Raw genomic sequence first — 23689 nt, 5'->3', positions numbered from 1 at the left:
TAGTTTGTTTCTGTTTGTGTAAGTTCAGGTCAAAAAGAACTGGCATCGTGTTTCAAGTCCTGGAGTATAACTATAAGATTACTTAACATGGAGCCTGAGTTCGTTTTATGACAAATATTTTCTCCAGATGCAACTGCAGCATTTAGTCAGATGCTAAAAGTCTAATGGTTCGTTCAATACATTAAAATAATTCATATACCATAAACTGTGTAGCAATTTGTATTACTTAAATTTGTTTTAAAAAGCTAATTTTTCAGAAAAAAATTAAATTTCAAAGAAACAGATTTTCAAATCTGCTATTCCAAGTCTTCACTTAGTTTCCTGTTATAAGTTATGCATCTGCTTTTGTTCTCAATAATAGGCTGAAATGCGTATGTATGTTTTGCTAGAACAATGGTAACTCTTCATGTAGTTACCTTCATGTGATTTTCATTTCTCACAACTCAATCAAAGATACCGTTATCCAATCAACTGTGACTTGGAAACAATAGATAGGGAAGAATTGGGTAAAAAAAGCTGAAATTCGTGCATTTTTAAGAGACTGCTATTTGGTTGGCCAAATTGTCATCTGTATACTGGCAGAACCACATTATAGAGTCAGACCTTCAGTCAAACTTGTCCATGCTGACCAGGTTTCCCAAACTAAACTAGTTCCATTTGCCTGCCATTAGGCCCATATCCCTCAATCTTCCCTATTCATGTATCTGCATCTGCCACTAACTCTGGCAGTTTATTCCACGTATGAGCTGCCCTCTGTGAAAAAGTTGCCCCTCAGGTCCCTTTAAATCTTTCTCTTCTCACCTTAAAACTACTCCATCCTGTTTTGAACTCTCCTACTCTGGAGAAAATGCCCTTTGCTATTCATCTTATCTATTCCCCTCACAATTTTATAAACCATTCAATCTTTGATTATTTGAAGCTCCTTTGATTATTTTTGCACATGATTTTGGTTTCACAATGCAAAATCAGAGTTTTGCAAACACTTTGAGTTCTCTTTTATTTGTTTTATTTTGCATCTTTTCCTAGAAAGTCCAAGTTTTTGCTATTTTTAAAAATTATATGATTTGCACAATCTTCGCAGTCATATTTTGCCATGTTGTTTTTTTGCTCAAAAGGGGATTCATAATGGTCATCGTTTTTTGTTCTGTGTAGGCTTTAGATTTGGCAGTGAAACCATTTCTACCGTATACACTGAAGCAGATCTAGGACCACTACGGCAAACAGATGCGGAACAAGAATTGGCGAATTTAACTGCTATGTACGTTGATTCTGAAACTAGCAGCCTCAATCTGCAGACCACTTCTGTTGACACAGTTACAATCACAGGTGTGTTGTGCTTGCTGAGAAAAGGTAAAATCAGCTGTTGACTTTTACCACAGTCCTGTTTTGTTCCTTTTCCAGACACACTTTTGTGTTTTTAAACTAATGTAGTTTTTACTTGTAAATAAAAAAACTTTCGTTCAGTTCTTGGGATGTGGGTATCGATGGCAAGGCCAGTGTTACTTGTCCATCCCTAACTGCTTTAGAATGCGTGATGATGAGTAACCTTATTAAACTGCTGTACTGTTTGTAGTGTCGACACACTTACAGTGCCTTCAAGTAGTAAGTTCCAGAACCTTGACAAAATGATATTAAAGAAACAGCAATGTGGGTGAAGTTGTCATTCCAGTGTAGCAATGCAAAGGAATGTTATCATGCTGGTAAGTGAACTGTTCTGAAGGAAAATGGGCATTGAAATCTAAAATGCCAACGCATTCCATGACAGAGCACTGCAGGTCCAGTTCTTCCAGTCAACTACATAATCAATCCAGTTGTCTTCCAACATCATTTCACCCTTTAGGATGAAATTATTCCAACAAGTTGTTTTGGTCTTAATCAGTTCTTGGGAAATAAGTTTGCTTGCTCTGACACCCCCAGGGGGCAAGAGTTAGGTCTCTAAAATGGGAGAAAAAAAAAATTTGCTTTGTCAAGAAAATTTATGACAGAGGCAATTATAGTGAATGAACATTGGAAATAGCTTTTTAAAAATTAACTAAAATTTGGAGACTGAATAAATACAATATTATTAATCGTTTTGGGATATGAATTGCTGGTATGATTGAGTAGAAGAGAAATCAAACAAAATATTGAATTATTTGTTTGTTTGCTGTGTATTAAATTTTGGCAAAGGGTTGCTAAGTCAAGCTCTGCTCTGGCTGAGCATTCCATCTTCTGGGGAGATTATCTGCGAATGTGCATTCCCTGTTATTTCACTATAAGCACAACATACTGGAAACACTCAGCAGGTCTAATAATATGTCTGGAAACGGAAGCAGAGCTAACATTTCTGGTCTGTGACTTTTATCAGTTCTGATCTACCTTCCTGCATAAATATAGAAATGTAATGCTATCAAGACAATCCCTCTGCCTTATTGCTCTCAAAGTAGCCATGATATGGAGGTGCCATTGTTGGACTTGGGTGGACAAAGTCAGAAATCTCAGACACCAGATTATATTCTTACAGGTTGATTTGAAATCACAAGCTTTCAAAGCATTGCTCCTTCGTCAGATGAAGTGAGAGGGAAGCGCTCAGAGCACAGAATATCTGGGCAGAGAGATCAAAGGATCATACAAATGGTGTGAGCAGAGTGTCAAAAAATTGTCTCTGCAGGTGTCCAAGGGTGTTAGACAGTGTGAGTCAAGTGTCAATTGCTGAATAGCATCCGAAAGGATGAACTTTATTCTGATAAAATGAAACAGAGATAATTACAAAAAATTAAAAATACGGTGGTGCTGGAGACAAGCCAAATGTATGGAATAACATGAAAAACAAACAGAAGCCATTGGAAAGGCCCAGCAGGTCCGGCAGCATCTGTGAGGAAATTCCGGAGGAAGGGTCATCAGACCCGAAATGTTAACTGTGGTTTTTCTTCACAGGTGCCACCAGACCTGCTGATGCCCCCCTCCCCCCGGCAACCCCTATAATGACTGCACAGTGATATCATCAAGTTTCATTCCCCCATCAGACTTACCATGGACTACTCAATGTCTCATTCTTGGACACATGGATCTCCTTTATGGATGGACACCTCAGTATCTCACTCAACCGCAAGCCCACAGATAATCTCACGATGCTGCACTTCTCCAGCTTCCACCCTAATCATATTAAAGAAGCCACCCCCTATGGACAAGCCCTGCACATACAGCAGATCTGCTCAGATGAGAATGAACACGATGGACACCTATAGATTTTGAAGGACGCCCTCATAAGAATGGCATACGATGTTCAACTCAACAATCGCCACTTCCGATGTTCTACAGTAAAAAAAAACTACACTGACCTCCTCAGAGGACAGACACAGGATATGACTAATAGAGTACCCTTTGTTGTCCAGTACTGCCCCGGAGCAGAGAAACTATGCCACGTTCTTCGCAGCCTTCAACATGTTGTTGATGATGATGATGACGACAACGAGCATCTCATCAAGATCATCCCTATGCCTTCAAACAATTGCCAAACCTTCAACAGACCATTGTTCATAGCTAACTGCTGAGCCTTCAGGACAACATCAACCACAACACCACCCAACTGTGCCAAGACAACTTCTGCAAGACATGTCAGATCACCAACATAGATACTACCATCACATGTAGGAACACCACCCACCACGTACACGGTAGATACTCAAGTGACTCTGCCAATGTTGTCTATCGCATATGTTGCAGGCAAGGATGCCCCAAGGTATGGTATATTGCCAAGACCTTGCAGACACTACGACAACGCATGAATGGACACTGCGCACAACAATTGCCAGACAGGAATGTTCCCTCCCAGTCAGGGAGCACTTTAGCGGTCAGGGACATTCAGCTCCTGATTTTCAGGTAAACATCCTCCAAGGCGGCCTCAAGATACAAAACAATGCATAATCAGCGAGTAGAAACTGATAGCCAAGTTCCGTACGCATGAAGACAACCTCAACCATGATCTTGGGTTCCTGTTGCACTACATGTGACCCCACCACACTTCTATATCTGTAAAATCTTCCTTACTGTCCTTGTTAAATTGTTATGATCTCTCTACCTTAATCAGTTTGTACAATTTTGGTTTACTTATTGCTTTGGTTGTCCCCTCTTATACCTGTCGTGTTATTCCAGTCAAATAAAAACTGAAAGAACTGCAGGAGCTGTAAATCAGGAGCAAGGGTAAGGGTTGCTTGGGGAAGCTCAGCGGGTCTAGCAGCATTGTGAAGAAAAATTAGAGTTAACATTTCAGGTCCAGTGACTCTTCCTTTGGTGGTTGTTCACACATGCTGCCAGACAAGGGTTCAGAAAAGATTTACAAGGATGTTGCTAGGGTTGCAGGATTTAAGCTATAGGGAGAGGCTGAACAGACTGGGGCTGTTTTCCCTGGAGCGTCGGAGGCTGAAGGGTGACCTTATAGAGGTTTACAAAATCATGAGGAGCATGGTTAGGATAAATAGGCAAAGTCTTTTCCCTGGAGTCGGGGAGTCCAGAACTAGAGGGCATAGATTTAAGGTGAGAGGGGAAAGATATAAAAGAGACCTAAGGGGCAACTTTTTCATGCAGCAGGTAGTATGTGTATGGAATGAGCTGCCAGAGGATGTGGTGGAGGCTGGTGCAATTGCAACATTTAAGAGTCATTTGGATGGGTGTATGAATAAGAAGGGTTTGGAGGGATATGGGCCGGGTGCTGGCAGGTGGGACTAGATTGGGTTGGGATATCTGTTCGGCATGGACAGGTTGGACCGAAGGGTCTGTTTCCATGCTGTACATCTCTATGACCTGCTGGATTTTTCCAGCTGTTTCTGCTTGTCTTCCATGTTGTTCCAGTCATTTGGTTTGTCACCAGCACCACTCTATTTTGAATTTTTTGTAATTATCTCTCTGTTTCATTTAATCAGATTATAGGTCACCCTTTGGTGGTTGTTCAGCTATTGACACTTTACTCACACCTTCTAACACCCTTGGTCACATGCAGAAATTTACTTCCAATATTCCGCTCACACCACTTGTATGATCCTTTGATGTCTCCACTCATAAATCCTGTGTTCTGTGTGCTTTCCTCTCACTTCACCTGACTAAGGGGCTACGCTCCAAAAGCTTGAAAGTAGCAGAGAATGAATTGCAAGATCCATGCCTGAAGATTCTATTAGTGAACAATCTTGACATTGAAACCAAATGAGAGCTTTGAAGTAGATACTATTATGCAATTGTTTTCACTAGTGTTTTATACCAATACCATAGTCCAGTATAGTTTTTACTTATATTGTTTTAACATTCTTTTTAAGTAGTCAGGAGTTTGGTTTGTACTTCATTATTGCTAAATGATATATGTCATCCATTATTTTCAATTTCAGTTTTTTTCTTATGTTGTGGTCTCTCAAGTTATTATGTTTGTATCGTTTAATATTCTTCAGGTTCTGAAAGTGCTTCTCCTTCACATTCAAACACATGTTCAAGATCTCAGACACCTTCTCCGTCTACTTTGAATGCTGATCATATGGAACAAAAAGATTTACCTCTGGATGAAAAATTGCATCATTCAGTCTTGCAGACTCCAGATGACTTGGGTATTACTTACATAGTTAATTCATTTAAAGTTAACTATGCGACTTATTCCAAACATTTAATCTTGATCCCTCAGTATGGTACTATGACATAGATACACTTCGTTGGAAATGTTTTCCTTTTATCTAAATTGTTTTTATGGTAAGACATGCCAGCTAGGAGAAAGTGAGCACTGCACATGCTGGAGATCAGAGTCAAAAGTGTGACACTGGACAAACACAGCAGGTCAGGCAGCTTCTGAAGGGTAGGAGAGTCGAGGTCTTGAGCATACACTCTTCATCAGGATTGTGGGTGGGGGTTGATGGTGATAGGTCAGAGTAGATAGATGTAAAGGAAGATGGACAACTAGGACAGTTCAAGAGGGTAGTGCCCAGTTGGAGGGTTGGGTCTGGGATAAGGTGGGTGGAGGGGGGATGAGGGAACTGGTGAAATCGACATTGCTACCGTGTGGTTGGACGGTCCCAAAGCGGAAGATGAGGTGTTCTTCTCCCAAGTGGCTTAGATTTGGCAGTGCAGGAAGCCCAGGACTTGCATGTCCTTGGCGGAGCCGAGCGGGGGTAGTTGAAATGGTCACCCACAGGGCAGTGGGGTTGTTGGGTGCGTGTGTCCCGGAGATATTCTCTGAAACATTCCGCAAGTTGGCGTCCTGTATCCTTAGTGTAGAGGAGACCACATCAAGAGCAACAGACACAGTAAGTGAGGTGTTTGGATGTGCAGGAAAATCTCTGCTGGAGTGGAAGGATCCTTTGGGGACTTAAGGGGAGGTGTGGGCACAGATTTTACAGCTCTTGCAGTTGCAATGGATGGTGCCAGGAGTGGGGGATGGGTTGATTTGAGTGGGGGGAGCATGGACCTAACAAGAGAGTCGCAGAGGGAATGATCTCTGTGAAATGTTGATAGGTGTAGGGAGGGAAATATATCCCTGGTAGGGTCTGACTATTGGTAGTGGAAATGACAGAGGATGATGTGTTGTATCCGGAGATTGGTGTGGTGGCAGGTAAGGACCAGAGGGGTTTTATCTTTTGGACGGGGTGGGGGGTGGGGGGGGGTTCAAGGGCAGAGGTGCAGGAAGCAGGGGAGATGCACTGGAGGGCAGTTAAGAAACTGTTATGTGATCATTTTTATTTGAGTACAGGTTTACACAATTCATGTTGTATTGATGGCATTTGTTTCTATGTAGTGATAGTTTCAAAGTATTTAAATTTTAATTTGATGTACTTTTTTGTGTTAAATGTAATTTTTCTAAACTATATATGTATATTGTCTGTTCTATAACTTAAAATGTTGCATTGAGCAGAAAACAGTGAATTTCCAAATGAAGATTGCAGTGTGATGGCAGGAGGAAGTCTTAAAGGTTGGCATGAAGATGTTGCTACAGTTATGTGGAGACGGATGCTTGGTATTTTGGGAGATGTCAACTGCATTAAGGATCCTGAAATTCATGCTCAAGTTTTTGACTATTTATGCGAGCTGTGGCAGAATTTGGCCAAGGTAAGCACTTAGTTTAAGCTTGCTTGCAAAGATTAGCAGTGCTATGATGGACTAAGCTTTCCATATTGATGTTTTTGATGCTTTTTTTTTCGGAATAAATAGAAAGTGGATAGTACATGGTTGTTATTTATAGTTTGCAGTTTATGAAAGCAACTTGTGATTTGCTGTTTAAAGTTTAATCTTGTTGAAATTCACATGTTGCATTCATTAATGGGATGTGAGTGTCACTGACAAGCATTTATTGCCCACTCAATTGATGGAGAGATTGTGAACGACTGCCATTATCTACTGGAGCCTGTGTGGTGAAGATAATTCCACCCACCTGCCTCTTCAGTGTTGTTAAGTAAGGAATTCTGGGATTTTGATCCATTGGCAATGAAAGAACAGCAATATTTTTCTGTGTCAGAGTCTCCCGTGGTTCTGCTGCCCTTTTGGCCGTAGGTGATGATGCTCATGAGCATAGAGGCATACGTATTAATAAAGCTTTAACAAGTTGTTGCAGTCCATTCTTTAGGTGGTGCACATTTTGGCCGTGTTGCACTTATGATGGGAGGATGGAATATTTAAAATGGTGGATGTAGTACAATCAAGTAGGCTACATGCTGTCAAGTTTTAGCCCTTTGAGCGATGTTCAAATTGCGCTCATCCAGGAAAGTGGAGAGTATTTTCATCATATTCCTGACTTGTTCCTTTATAGAAATTGGAAAGGCTTTGGAGAGTCGGGAGCTCACAATAAAATACCCAGCCTTTTACATGCTCTTTTAGTCACAGTATATTCAGGGCTCAGATGACCCCAGGATTTTAATGGAGAATTCAGCAATGTAAATGCCATTGAATGTCATACAACGATGATACCTTGTGGAAGATGCTCATTGCCTAGCATTTGTGCGGCAGAAAAAAATCTTGCTACTTATCAGCCCAAGCCATAAATGTTGCGCACACAGACGTAGACTGCATTATCTGAGAAGTGGCAAAGGTTCTGAACACACCTAAACATTAGGTTTCTCTGTTTTTGACCTGGTGATGAAGGAACGGTCATTGATGAAACAGCTGAAAATGATTGGGCCGAGGACACTATGCTGACAAACTCCTAGCTGCTACATCCATGGGACTGAAGCAGTTGGCCTCTAAAATGACAAACATCTTGCTTTGTGCTACGTATCACTGCTGCCACTGGCAAGGTTTCCTCCAATCCCATGAACTGAAATTTTACTTGTACTTTTAGATGTCTCTCACAGTCATATGTTTCATTGATGTCAGAGGCAGTCGCTGTCAGTGTATTCATCCATGTTTGGGCCAAAACATTAATACGGTCTGAATTCAGGTACTCCTGTTGAAACCTGAATTGAACATTATTGAATAGATTCTTGGTGAGTAAGTAATGCTTAATATTGTGAACGTTCCGTCATATTGATGATGATTGAGAATAGACTGTTGGGTTGTGATTACTTGGATTGTTTGGATCTGTTCTGCATTCAGTGGGCTAGAGATGCTCAACAATTTTCCACATTGTTCTATATTGTCGCTGTACTCAAAGAGCTTGGCTAAAATCATGGCTAGCTCTGAACATGTCATTACTACTGCAGCCACAGTGTTTACAGAGTCCATAAGCTTCACTTTATCTAATTCCTTTTAGTTATTTCATGATATCATGGAAAATTACTTGACTTGGCAAGACTCTGGCATCTGTGATGCTGGGGATCTCCTTGAGGAGATGTCCATTTAATAATTCTGACTGAAGATAGTTTCAAATGCCATGTCTTCTGCACTTAGATTAGATTACTTACATTTCTAATTAGATTAGATTACTTACAGTGTGGAAACAGGCCCTTCGGCCCAACAAGTCCACACTGACCCGCCGAAGCGCAACCCACCCATACCCCTACATTTACCCCTTACCTAACACTACGGGCAATTTAGCATGGCCAATTCACCTGACCTGCACATCTTTGGACTGTGGGAGGAAACCGGAGCACCCGGAGGAAACCCACACAGACACGGGGAGAACGTGCAAACTCCACACAGTCAGTCGCCTGAGGTGGGAATTGAACCCGGGTCTCTGGCGCTGTGCCGCCCACAAGACTATATACTAGTCTTGCTGTCTATTGAGCATGGGGACGTTTCTAAAGCTGTCTGCTCCTATTAACTGTGAAATTATCCACAACTTTTCATGACAAGCATGATCAGGTGGCATGTATATAGAGAGAAAATTAATTCGGCTTTGAGATAGATGACCTGAAATGCTGCAAGATCATCATCTATCCGAAACATGTTTTTCCCTCTCCAGAAATGTTGCCTGACCTGCTGAGTACGTCCGATATTTTTATATTTATTTCAGATTTTCAGAATCTGCAATATTTTATTATTGTATTAATGTTGATATAGGACCCTGGGGAATTAACTGTAAGGTATGACTCCATGAGTGTGTCTATGTTAGCCTATTACATTATTAATCTATGGAACAGCTCTCCCAAATTTGGCAGATGATAGTGAAAGTGGTCTTTGTGAGGCTGACAGGGATGGGAGTATTTTTGTTGTTCCTGCCACGAGTTTATGCAGATTTGTTTGTCTGGTTTCAATACAGTTTCTCAAAGTAGCTTGGCAGAGTAGCTAAGAGTCAGCCAATTTACTGAGTGTGGAGCTGCATAAATCAGACTGGGTAAGAATGGAAGATGTTCTTTCCTGATAGATACTAGTAAATTTTAGAAAACAATTTTTTTTTGTTTCATGGTCACCATTGAAGACAGGGTTTTTTCCTTCTAGGTTTGTTCAATTAATTGAATGTAAATTTTCCAACAGCCATGATGGAGTTTGAACCCCGGTTGCCAGCTCATGAATTCAGCCATCTGAATTATTTGTTCAGTAATTTAACCCCCTGTGTGACCAGATGCCTGAGAATCCCAAAAAATCAAAATCCACTTAAAATCGTTCTCTGCCTGATCCTGTATTTTGCTAGTATTTTGTTTTCACCTCAGTTTCTGCTATCTTTATTTCATACTATCTCCAGAGTCAGAACCAGTTCAGGTTAAAGCATAGATAACTAATAAGTGGAGCAAATAGACAGGGAGCCGCAACTGTTTGAGATCGCAATCCAACATAACACCTGTAACAGGTTCTCTATTGTCTTAGAATGTAATAAAATGTGTTTGTACTTTAAATGCACGTGTTGCCAGGATCATGGATTGTGGAGGTGAAGTGATGTTATTTTGTAACTGCCAATGATGCTGTGTTGGATATGAAGTCAACTGTGTTTAAGTTTTCAAATGTAAATTATTCAGCAGATAGTGCACAAATTTGATTATGTAATTGAACTGCAGCAGTTCAAGATGGCAGATCATCACCACCACCTTCTCAAGAGCAATTAAGGATGGGCAATAAATGCTGGCTCAGACATCAATACCATCTCCCATGAATGAATTACAGAAAGATTGGAGGCTGAATATGTGTACTTTTCTGTTTGCCAATATCATTGGAATATCTCTGACCAATGTTTTGAAACTCTTCTGTAGGTTCTAGGACATTACAGTGCAGTACAGGTCCTTCAACCCTCGATGTTACACCGACCTGTGGAACCAATCTGTAGCCTATATAGCCTACACTATTCCATTTTCATCTAAATGTTTATCCAATGGTCATTTAAATGCCCTTAAATTTGGCAAGTCTACTACTGTTGCAGGCAGTGTGTTCCATGCCCCCACTACTCTCAGGGTAAAGAAACTACCTCTGACATCTGTCCTATATCTATCACCCCTCTATTTAAAGCTATGTCCTCTCGTGCTAGCCATCACCATCCAAGGAAAAAGGCTGTCGCTGTCCACCCTATCTAACCCTCTGCTTAACTTATATGTCTCAATTAAGTCACCTCTCAACTTTCTTCTCGAACGAAAACATATCCCTCAGCCTTCCCTCCATACCAGTCAGCATGTCAGTAAATCTCATCTGAAGCTTTTCCAAAGGTTCCACATCCTTCCTATGAACTGGTGACCAGAACTGTATGCAATACTCGAAGTGTGGCCACATCAGAGTTTTGTAGAGCTGCAGCATAACTTTGTGGCTCCGAAAATCAATCCCTCTACCAATAAAAGCTAACACACCGTATGTCGCCTTAACAACCCGATCAATCTGGGCAACTTTCAGGGATCTATGTACATGGGCATCGAGATCGCTTTGCTCATCTACACTACCAAGAATCTTACCATTAGCCCAGTACTCTGCATTCCAGTTGCTCCTTCCAAATTGAATCACCTCTCAATTTTCCACGTTAAACTCCATTTGCTATCTCTCAGCCCAGCTCTGCAGTTTATCTATGTCCCTCTATAACCTGCAACATCCTTCAGTACAGTCCACAACTCCTCTGACCTTAGTGTCATCCGCAAATTTACTAACCCATCCTTCTATGCACTCGTCTTGGTTGTTTATAAAAATCACAAACAGCAGTGGCTCAAAACAGATCCTTGCAGTGCCTGACCTGCTGTGCTGTTCCAGCAATAAAGTTTCAACTTTGATCTCCAGCATCTGCAGACCTCACTTTCTCCTGTTTATAAAAATCACAAACAGCAGTGGCTCAAAACAGATCCTTGCAGTACACCAACAGTAACTGAACTCCAGGATGAATACTTCCCATCAACCACCACCCTCTGTCTTCTTTCAGCTAGCCAATTTCTGATCCAATCCGCTAAATCACCCTCCATCCCATGCCTCTGTATTTTGTGCAATTGCCTACTGTGGGGAACCTTATCAAACTCCTTACTGAAATCCATATGCACCGCAACAACCGCTTTATCCTCATCCACCCGTTTGGCCACCTTCTTAAAGCACTCAATAAGGTTTGTGAGGCACGACCTACCCTTCACCAATCCGTGTTGACTATCCCTAATCAAATTATTCCTTTCCAGATAATTATAAATCCTATCCCTTATAAACTTTTCCAACACTTTGCCCACTACCGAAGTAAGGCTCACTGGTCTATAATTAGCAGGGTTATCTCTACCCCACCTTGAACAAGAGGACAACATTTGCTATCCTCCAGTCTTTTGGCATTGTTCCTGTAGACAAGGACGACATAAAGATCAAAGCCAAAGGCTCAGCACCTCTTCTCTGGTTTCACAGAAAATCCGATGATAAATCCCACCAGCCAAGGGGACTTAACTATTTTCACACTTTCCAGAATTGCTACCACCTCTTCCTTGTGAACCTCAATCCCAACTAGCCTAGTAGCCAGTATCTCAGTATTCTCTTCGACAACATTGTTAGTATTCACATTGGAAAAAGACAAAAAACATTCATTTAGCACTTCCCCTAACTCCTCTGATTCCACGCACAACTTCCAGTTATTATCCTTGATTAGGCCTAATCTTTCTCTAGTCATTAATTTATTCCTGATATACCTATTAGAAAGCTTTTCATTGATCCTATCTACCAATGACTTCTCATGACTCCTGGCTCTTCTTCACGCTCTCTTTCCGTCTTTCCTGGCTAACTTTTAACTCTCAAGCGCCCTAACTGAGCCTTCATTTCTCATCCTAACATAAGCCGCCTTCTTCCTCTTAACAAGAGTTTCAACTTCTTTAGTAAACCACGGTTCCCTCACTTGACCACTTCCTCCCTTCCTGACAGGTACATATTTATCAAGGGCACGCAGTAGCTGTTCCTTGAATAAGCTCCACATTTCAATTGTGCCCATCCCCTGCAGTTTTCTTCCCCATCTTCTGCATCATAATTGCCTTTCTCCCCACTATAACTCTTGCCTTGTGTTATATGACCTTGCCTTTCCATCGCTAAAGTAAACATAACCAAATTGTGGTCACTATCACTAAAGTACTCACCTACCTCCAAATCTAACATCTGGCCAGGTTTATTACCCAGCTCCAAATCCAATGTGGCCTCATCCTTTGTTGGTTTGTCTACATACTGTGTCAGGAAACCACCTGCACACGTTGGACAAAAACTGACCCATCTAAAGTACTCGAACTATGGTATTTCCCATTCCTGAAGAAGGGCTTATGCCCGAAATATCGATTCTCCTGCTCCTCGGATGCTGCCTGGCCTGCTATGTTTTTCCAGCACCACATTTTTCAACTCTGGTCCCAGCATCTGCAGTCCTCACTTTCTCCTGTGGTATTTCCAGTCAATATTTGGAAAATTAAAGTCCCTCATAACAACTACCCTTTACTCTCGCTCCTATCCAGAATTATCTTTGCTATCCTTTCCTCGACATGTCTGGAACAATTTGGAGGCTGATAGAAACCTCCCAACAGGGTGATCTCCCCTTGCCTGTTTCTAACCTCAGCCTGTACTTGCTCAGTAGCTGAGTCTTCAAATGTCCTTTCTGCCACCGTAATGCTGTCCTTGACCAACAATGACACACCCCCTCTTTTATCATCTTCTCTGTTCTTACTGAAACACCTAAATTCCAGAACCTGCAGCAACCATTCCCATCCCTGCTTTCTCCATGTCTCCGAAATGGCCACAACATCGAAGTCCCAGGTAACCACCCATGCTGCGATTTCACCCACTTTATTCGGGATGCTCCTGGCCTTGAAGTAGACACTTCAAACCACCTTCCTGCTTGCCAGTGAACTCGTGCAACCTTGAAACCTCATTTCTGACCTCACTACGTTCAACTCCCTGGACACTGGAACTACAATTTAGGTTCCCAACCTATTGCTGAATTAGTTTGAATCCTCTCAAAGAACATTAGTAAATTTCCATCCAGGATATTGATACCCCTCTGGCTCAGGTGTAGGCCATTCTGTTTGTTGAGGTCCCACCTATCCCAGAATGAGCCCTAATTATCCAGGTTTCTGAAACCCTCCCTCCTGCACCTCCCCTGTAGCCACGTATTCAACTCCTTTCTCTCCCCGTATTCCTTACCTCACTCACATGTGGCATGGACAACAAACCAGAGATAACAACTCTGTTTGTTCTAGCTCTAACCTTCCACCCTAGCTCCCTGAATTTCTGCCTTAAATCCCTATCCCTTTTCCTACCTATGTTGTTAGTACCTATGTGGACCACGACTTGAGGCTGCTCCCCCTCAGTGATCCCAAATACATGATCCAGGACATCATGAATCTTGGCACCTCGGAGGCAACACACCAACCATGAGTCTCCCTCATTCCCACAGACCCTCCTATCTGTTCCCCTAACTGTGGAGTCCCAAATGACTAATGATCTGCTCATTCCCCCCTTCCCTTCTGAGCACCTGGGACAGACTTTGTGCCAGAGACCTGTGCCCCAATGCCTAGCCCTGGTACGTACGCACACACACCTGTATCCAAGTTATTGAGGGGAACGGCCACAGGGGTTCCCTGCACTGCCTGCCGGTTCCCTTTCCATCCCTTGACTGTAACCCATCTGCCTCTTTCTTGCACCAGAGGTGTGACTACTTCCCTGTAATCTGCAATCTTTCCAAGATTTGATGGAAATGGTTCAAGCTCATGGATTGCCTTTCAAGGTAACCTTGTTTGTGGTAATCCATGATCAATTTTTTTTTAGTTCACAGGGTATGGGCATCGCTGGCTAAGCCAGAATTTAAGTCCCATCTCTCATTGTCCTGGAGAAAATTATGTTTGCAAGGTAGCACAACCCAGTGAATGCTCCTTTTGTGCAATGTGAGAAATCAGGGTTAACTCCAGTGTCCAAGGTCATCAAGTATGCAGATGATGTCTCCAGCCCAGCTACTGAAAATCCACGTTTCAGGTCTGCAGCAGCAACTGGAGTCACCGTGGAACCTCTGCAAGGCTGAGATCTTTGTGGATAGTATGTACAGTGGGGTGGTTATGCTAAAGATAAAGAGTGCATAGGCAGAAATGGTGTAGGTGATTACCAGTTAGAGAAAAAGCACCAGTTAAGTCATTCAGGAGTCCTCTGGAACTACCTACTTTCCAATTCTGATACTGCTGGTGGAGCTGGTTTCTCAGGGAATGCAGCAAGAATCAAATCTGTGGCACCAGGAGCAGCTCAGTTGCACAGGAAAGGAGAAAAGATAAGTAGGAGAGCAATTGTGGTCATATTCTATTATAAGAGGAACAGACATTACTGCACCCACAGATGAGACATTAGAGTGGTGTGTTGCCTCACTTGTACCAGGGTCAAGGTTGTCACAGAACGGCTGCAGAATGTTCTGAAGGTGAGAGAGAGCAGCTGGAGGTTGTATACTATATCAGTATCATGACAGAAGTAAGAAGAGGTATAAAGTCCTGTAAGCACAATAGAGGAAGCTAGGAAATAATTTAAAAAAGAAAGCCTGAAGTAGTAATCTTTGAATTACCTCCAATGTCACATATGAATGAGATCAGGAATAGGTGAATAAACCAAATGGCTGGAGGAATGGGGTTGGGGGATTATGATATTTGAGGCATTAGAATATATTCTGAGGAAGAAGTGGGACCTATCCAAGCAACCCAGCAGGACTAGTGTTAATATCTTCAGAGGGGCACTGGCCATTATTGTGAGTGAGGGTTTGTTGGCAGGGTCTGGGAACCTGGGCAAAGAGGTGAAGGTGAGGGAAGCAAAGATGAACTGAAAGATAGAAGGGTAGAAAGAAAAAGTGAAGGCAGAGGAAACACTGGCTAGCAACAAATGGGGTTGGAGTACAAACTAGAATGTGTGGAAATGTTGAAAAGAAAAGTCTAAATGATTGTGCAGAGTATTTGCAATAAGGTAGGTGAATTGACAGTGCAAATAGTTGTAAACAGCTCTGATATAATTGATTGTCATTAAGGAGACATGACTTCAGGGTGACCAAGGCTGGGAACTGAACATCCAAGGATATTGAAATGGAAAATGAGGTGAATTAGCATGGTTAGTGAAAGGTGAAGTCAGTGCAGTGGTGAGAAAAGATATTAGCACAAGAAGTCCAGATATGGAATCAATCTGGGGGAATAAACAAGCAACAAAGGGCAGAAAGCATTAATTGGAGTTGTCCATACATCTTCAAATACTAATGGTGAGTTTAGGGCGGCATGAAGCAGGAAATTAGAGGTGGAAGCTGTAAGAGTACTACAGTAATCATGGGTGATTTTAATCTATACAAAAAGTGCACAAACCACTTGAGTAGTAATATTGTGCAGATGAATTCCTGGAGTATGTATAGTGTGGTTTTGTTTAAACCAGTACACTCAAGAACCAACTCAAGGATAGGACATCTTCGATTTGTTTTTCGTGCAGTGAGAAGAGGTTCAATAATAATCTTGTGGTGAGATATCCTTGAAGAAAAAGTGACCATAACGGCACTGGGATAGAATAGCAGGTAGTCTAATATAAAACTGACAGCTTGAATGTACACCGTGGAAGCTATGAACATTTGATAGGTAAGTTGACTGTGATAGACTTGGTCACTTAATTAAAAGGCATGGATAAGAAATGATTAGTATAACCATTTCTCATTGGAAAGAGGAAATTTCTGAGAGGGTTGAGCAGACTGGCTGCAGGAATGATGTTTCCCCTGGCTGGTGTGTCCAGAACAAATAGTTGCAGTCTCAGATTGAGGTATGCCATTTTGGACTGAAACAAGGAGAATTTTCTTTCACTCAAATGGTGGTGAACCTGTCGAACCTTCTACCACAGAAGGCTGTAGAGAGAAAGTCACTGAATATAATTAAGGAAGAAATAGGCTTTTAGCTACATGTTGTCAAGGGATATAGTGAGAGAATTGGGATATGTCATTAAGAAAGATTAAGTCACGATCCTGTTGCATAGTGGAGGTGGCTCAATGGGATGAATAGCCTATTCCTCTCCTATTTTCTTTGTAAGCGGTGACCCCAGTATTGATGTTGGATGATAATGGTGCAGGTGAAGATAAGGGAGACATGACTAGGTTTTGCTTGTCAGAGATGATCATTGCACGACATCAACAGTGCAAAAATGTCACTACTGCTTGTCATCCCATTATCAGTCCTGTAGTGTGTTGTAAGCATCTTCAATATTGGAGGAGGACTGAATGGAGCATAATACTGTGCCATGGTCAGTGAATGCACCACTGCCACAAAGAGAAAGTAATGAAGTTCATAAGATCATAAAACATAAGTGCAGAAGTAGGCCATTCGATGAGATCCGAGCTGATCTGATAATCCTCAACTGCACTTTCCTGCATTTTCTCCATAATCCTTGATTCTCTAACTGATTAAAACTCGGTCCATCTAAGCCTTGGTCTGAAAATGATTGATTTGAGGGCATTTTACAACAGTATTCTAAGGCTGAGGTGATTTTCCTATGTGCCAGATGTAAGTGTGAACAGTAATGATTTTTCTCCATTACACCTATTAATTAGAGTTGATCTCTTTTCCTCTTGTATTTAATTTAGGCAATCCATATAGAGTCATAGAACATAGAACGTAGAACAATACAGCACAGAACAAGCCCTTCGGCCCACGATGTTGTGCCGAACATTTGTCCTAGCTTAAGCACCCATCCATGTACCTATCCAATTGACGCTTAAAGGTCACCAAAGATTCTGACTCTACCATCTATCTATTCCTCTGATCATCTTATAAACCTCTATCAAGTCACCCCTCATCCTCAGGCTTGAGTGACGAAGAAAGCATACAGTATGATGGATTTAAATACAACTTCGATATCTTTCTTGGAGAAAATAATATTTTCATTTAGAATATGAGAATAATTTAAGACATGAGATGTAGTGAGTGTATGCATGAGAGGAACAGGTGACGTGATCCTGAGTTTTCTATAACTTCACATTGCTAGAGGTTTCCTTGTTTCGTTCTGTGTCTGTTATGGGAGAGTCGTTCGAGATTGATTGTTTTGTTTGATTAAAAGCACCATTATTGCATCAATGGCTAGCAAGGTGGTAAATAATGAATTCAGTGGATCATAGTCTTTCCTTGTTTACCAATTCCTGCATTCCAAGTTAATACTGTTTAAGTTGTGCCGATTATTCTTAACAAGCCACACTGTTATCTTAAAACTTTGATTACCTTGGTTTCTAAAGCTTGCAAATCAATAGATATGATTTTCACCTAAAGTATTCATCTGAAATTCCTTGCTTTGTGAAATATTCACAGTAAAATATTGTCTTATTAAAACATTTATAATTATTTTGTCAAAAGATAATTTCCTTTTTTTTTAAAGGTGAGAGATAATCTTGGAATTACAGTAGACAATCACACCTCCCCACCACCTCCAATTTTGATACCACCTCTCAGAATTCTAACTCCTTGGCTTTTTAAGGTAAGTTAAATTGTTTCTCAAAGATGAATGATCTATTTTTTGCTATTATTTCCATCAATCAATTCATACACTAAGCCTTCAGAGCATTCAGAAATTTCAAGTTGTTCTTTCAGTATTTCATGCCCTTAACTTAGTGAAATCACCCTCATCTTTCAGTCAGAAGGTGTGTGTGTTCAGAAGTGCCAAAACTCCACTAATCATGTTATCTTCCAAATGAGATATTAAACCACCTACCCCATCAGGTGAACATCAAAGACACTTTTCTAGCAGGAATACGGAAGTTCCTTACAATATTCTGGCTGTGAGTCAATTGTTAGCATTCTTCCCTCTGCTTTTGAAAATTATGAGTTAAATTTAACTCCAGAAATGTGAGCACATAATCCAGGCTGACACTTCAGTGCAGCACTGGTGAGTATTGCTGCTTTTCAGGTGAAATTTTAAACAGTGCCCCTATGTATCCTCTTAGATTGGCAATAAAAAGTTGCAGCATTTTTTGAAGAGCGGTGAAGTTTTTCTCGATTTACTGATGCTTCCATCAAGATCACTAAAACAGACTATCTGGTATTGCTATTTGGCAACTTTGTTGAGCATAACTTGACTGCATTTTCTACACTCCAACAGCAATTCCATTTGAAGTGTTGAATTGACTGTAAAGTGTTTTCTAAAGTAAATTCTGTGTACAATGAACCTACTACCTGATGAAGGGGCAGCTTGTACTTCCAAATAAACCTGTTGGACTATAAACTGGTGTCATATGATTTTTAATTTTTTCTAAAGTAGGGAATGCAACCTTGATCATTCATTTCTATGTCAATAGCACGAAAAGCAAATTAAGCAATTGTCTGACTCTGCTATATTGAAGCTAGTCAATATATGCATCCACAAAACAGTACTTACTTTGGAAACACTTGAAGACTTTAAAGGTGCTAGAAAAGGCATATTTCATTCTCTCAACAGGGGCATTATCTGGGTCTGTGGGTTGTTTGTCTAGCAACAATAACAGTGCACCATAAACTCCCCCAAAAGTGCTCGGTATGGCTGCAGTCAGCAGCTAATTTTCTCTTGATTTCCGCTAATTTCAGTTTTACAAGGATTCTTTGAGTCTGCACTCTGTCAAATGCAGCCATATTTCAAGCGTTATCACTCTCTCCTTTCCTGAACATGAACCCTCGTTTGATCAAATCAAACATCGAAGGACTCATGCAACCCTCGGGTCAAACCTTGTCATGATTTCTGAGATTCCTTTTTTCAGCTGCACGTGGAACTGCCAAAGTGGCTGCTGGATTCACAAGTTTTGTAATGGGGAATGTCAACTCTTTCAATGTCCGTCCAGATCTAGGTTTATTTTCTTTTTGACTTGTTTTGAGTTCCAAAATTTATAGTTCACCAGGTTGCCATTTGCTCAGAATCTTAGCTTTCATTGACGACCAGAGGAATCAAGAAATCAATTTTTAAGTTCTTATCCTTGTTTTCAGGCTCCACTATGGCCATGCCCTCCCCATTTCTGTAATTGTTTTCTACCCTATAACCCTCAGATATAAGATCTCATCTCTTGAACATCCACCTTTGGCCTACAGCCGCCTAGACCTGAAGCTGCAGAATATATTATATTCATACTTAGTTGTTGGTCATATAATTATAGTCCATAATTCTTAGACATATTTCTGTTTGTTTCTATGGATGGTTCATATTTTCAAGGAAAGTGTGTATTTCAGCATTAATTCTGTTTAATACACGACTGTCGTTATAATTCTCTTTTGTTGGTGCACTAAGTTTATTGGTGCCATTGAGCATCTTATCTGGCTGTTTTGTGTATAGTAGTATGCCACAATGATTTTTAGATCCAGATTTTTAGAATGAATTGTTTTACTGTTTTATAGAATGCTTAAATATTTAATGCTGCATAATAAAATAGGTTAATGTCCTTAATCATCATCAAGGTTTCTCATTTGTGTCATCCATACATCTTGATGTGGTTCATTCTTATTTTTTCTACATTTGGCTTGACTTAATTTACATTTATTAACTGTTGAAGAAAAAGGGAAATGCAATTATTAAACATTGTATACTGCTTTCATTATCAGGATTTAGACATTGAATAAGTGCACTTATTATTGTTTTGTGTTGATTATGGAAAAAACGGATTGTTTCGAAATATTATCAAAATATTTCTATCAGTGGTATGAACATTAGTGGCACAGTTGTCACTTCATGATAAAGTGTCAAAATATCATGTTGCGATATGTTCAAACTTATAAGGTGATAGGAAAACTTGAGGATCTATTTTAGTGCAAAATTAATGGCCAAAACCAGAGGATTGTGTTGTAAATCACATGGTTAACAATAGTAATAAAATCACCAAACTATTCATTGCAAATAATAATTGGTACAGAATCATAAACATTTATAGCATAGAACGAAGCAACTTTCCCCACTAAATCATCATCCCCCTGAAAACCAGGAACAGAACTTTCAAGTCAAAACATTACTTGAACCAAACCAATCTAAGTCAGCAAGCCCAGAATTAATCAGGAGTAGGAATTGCAGCAAGTTAAAACCTGAGTGGCATAGTCTTGGATGACCTCAAGTTTAGGAAGTGTAGAAAATGGGTGATCAGCCAGTATGTGTTCAATTCTTCAAGTTAGAAGATTATAAAGAATTAAAATGGAAATATTTACATTGAATTATGGAGTCATTTGGTACTTACATCATATTCATCTATTTATTAATTCTTTGTTTAAATATATTAATACTGATCTGTTTGGAAGCTCTGTCAAATTCATATGGCCCTGCTTGTACTGGAAGCACATGTCACCTTCTCACATGAAATAGTACCCTCATGTCAGTGCAAGCATGCAGTGGTACTGTTCAGAGGATGCAATTAACAGTGTGTTAAATGGAATAAATTTAGCTATCTCAATTTCAACTTTTGTATATTACTGCAGATTATCATAGAATCATAGAGATGTACAGCATGGAAACAGATCCTTTGGTCCAACCCGTCCATCCCGACCAGATAGTCGCAACTGCCAGCACCCGGCCCATATTCCTCCAAACCCTTCCATTCGTGTACCCATCCAAATGCCTCTTAAATGTTGCAATTGTACCAGCCTCCACCACTTCCTCTGACAGCTAATTCCATACACGTACCACCCTCTGCATGAAAACATTGCCCCTTAAGTCTCTTCTTTATCTTTCCCCTCTCACCCTGAACCTAAGCCCTCTAGTTCTTGACTCCCTGACCCCAGGGAAAAGACTTTGCCTGTTCATCGTATCCATGCCCTTCATGATTTTGTAGACCTCTCTAAGGTCACCCTTCAACCTCCAACGCTTCAGGGAAAATAGCCCCAGCCTGTTCAGCCTCTCCCTATAGCTCAAATCATCCAACCCTGGCAACATCCTTGTCAATCTTTTCTGAATCCTTTCAAGTTTCACAACATCTTCCCGATAGGAAAGAGACCAGAATTGCATGCAGTATTCCAACACTGGCAACATCCTTGTAAATCTTTTCTGAACCCTTTCAAGTTTCACAACATCTTTCCGATATTCCAAAAGTGGCCTAATCAACGTCCTGTACAGCCGCAACATGACCTCCCAACTCCTGTACTCAATACTCTGACCAATAAAAGGAAGCATACTAAACGCCTTCTTCATTATCCTATCCACCTGCGACTCCACTTTCAAGGAGCTATGAACCTGCACTCCTAGGTCTCTTTGTTCAGCAACACTCCCTAGGACCTTACCATTAAGTGTATAAGTCCTGCTAAGTTTTGCTTTCCCAAAATGCAGCAACTTGCATTTAGAGTCATAGAGAAGTACAACATGGAAACAGACCCTTTGGTCCAATCCGTTCATGCTGACCAGATATCCCAATCCAATCTAGTCCCACCTGCCAGCACCCAGCCCATATCTCCCCAAACCCTTTCTATTCATATACCTATCCAAATGGCTCTTAAATGTTGCAGTTGTACCAGCCTCCACCACTTCCTCTGGCAGCTCATTCCATACACGTACCACCCTTTGTGTGAAAGAGTTGCCCCATAGATCTCTTATCTGAATTAAACTCCATCTGCCATTTCTCAGACCATTGGCCCATCTGGTCAAGATCCTGTTGTAATCTGAGGTAACTTTCTTCGCTGTCCACTACACCTCCAATTTTGGTGTCATCTGCAAACTTACTAACTGTACCTCTTATGCTCACATCCAAATCATTTATGTAAATGACAAAAAGTAGTAGACCCAGCACCGATCCTTGCGGCACTCCATTGGTCACAGGCCTCCAGTCTGAAAAACAACACTCCACCACCACTCTGTCTTCTATCTGAGCCAGTTTTGTATCCAAATGGTTAGTTCTCCCTGTATTCCGTGAGATCTAACCTTGCTAACCAGTCCCCCTTCGGAGAACCTTGTTGAAAGCCTTTCTGAAATCCATATAGATTACATCTACTGCTCTGCCCTCATCAATCCTCTTTGTTACTTCAAAAAACTCAATCAAGTTTGTGAGACATGATTTCCCACGCACAAAGCCAAGTTGACTATCCCTGATAAGTCCTCGCCTTTCCAAATACATGTACATCCTGTCCCTCGGGATTCCCTCCAACAACTTGCCCACCACCAATGTCAAGCTCATTGGTCTATAGTCACCTTACTCCTCCTTACTGTTCTTAAACAGTGGCACCACATTAGCCAACCTCCAGTCTTCCGGCACCTCACCTGTGACTATCAATGATACAAATATCTCAGCAAGAGGCCCAGCAATCACTTCTCTGGCTTCCACAGAGTTCTTGGGTACACCTGATCAGTTCCTGGGGATTTATACACCTTTGTGTTTCAAGACATCCAGCACTTCCTCCTGTGTAATATGGACATTTTGCAAGATGTCACCATGTATTTCCCCACATTCTATATCTTCCATGTTCTTTTCCACAGTAAATACTGATGCGAAATACTCATTTAGTATCTCCCTCATTTTCTGCGGCTCCACACAAAGGCCACCTTGCTGATCTTTGAGGGGCCCTATTCTCTCCCTCGTTACCCTTTTGTCCTTAATGTATTTGTAAAAACCCTTTGGATTCTCCTTAATTCTATTTGCCACAGCTATCTGATGTCCCCTTTTTGTCCTCCTGATTTCCCTCTTAAGTATACTCCTATTGCCTTTATAATCTTATACTTTACACTCGATCTATCTTGTCAATACCTTAAATATGCTTCCTTCTTTTTCTTAACCAAACCCTCAATTTCTTTAGTCATCCAGCATTCCCTATACCTACCAGCCTGTAGTCCTGTTTCTAATTACTGCGACACAATGGGGACTGATTTATTCATTCCTGTAATTATAGTCATTGGACATTGTTTTACTTATATCTGTGAACTGGAAACGGGACTGAAATTCTTTTCAGACCTTTAATCAATGAGCAGTAGAGATCGTGTAATTAAATCT

At 40.9% G+C, this 23689-nt stretch overlaps 1 protein-coding gene across 11 annotated transcripts in view; it reads left to right on the top strand.

Annotated features, from left to right (window-relative positions):
- ralgapa1 (Ral GTPase activating protein catalytic subunit alpha 1) overlaps window positions 1-23689 on the top strand; it is a 311644-nt gene that overhangs the window by 132282 nt on the left and 155673 nt on the right. For all 11 annotated transcript variants that reach the window (XM_043697833.1, XM_043697826.1, XM_043697822.1 and 8 more), the window contains 4 exons: window positions 1153-1326; window positions 5418-5570; window positions 6866-7059; window positions 18151-18249. In XM_043697833.1, coding sequence (XP_043553768.1) covers window positions 1153-1326; window positions 5418-5570; window positions 6866-7059; window positions 18151-18249 — 620 coding nt within the window. The remainder of the gene's footprint in view (window positions 1-1152; window positions 1327-5417; window positions 5571-6865; window positions 7060-18150; window positions 18250-23689) is intronic.

This window comes from Chiloscyllium plagiosum, chromosome 10 (genome assembly GCF_004010195.1).
Source record: "Chiloscyllium plagiosum isolate BGI_BamShark_2017 chromosome 10, ASM401019v2, whole genome shotgun sequence".
Classification (NCBI taxonomy): Eukaryota; Metazoa; Chordata; class Chondrichthyes; order Orectolobiformes; family Hemiscylliidae; genus Chiloscyllium; species Chiloscyllium plagiosum.
Note: the sequence above shows the minus strand (reverse complement) of the source record. Positions and strands in the feature narration are given on the sequence as shown.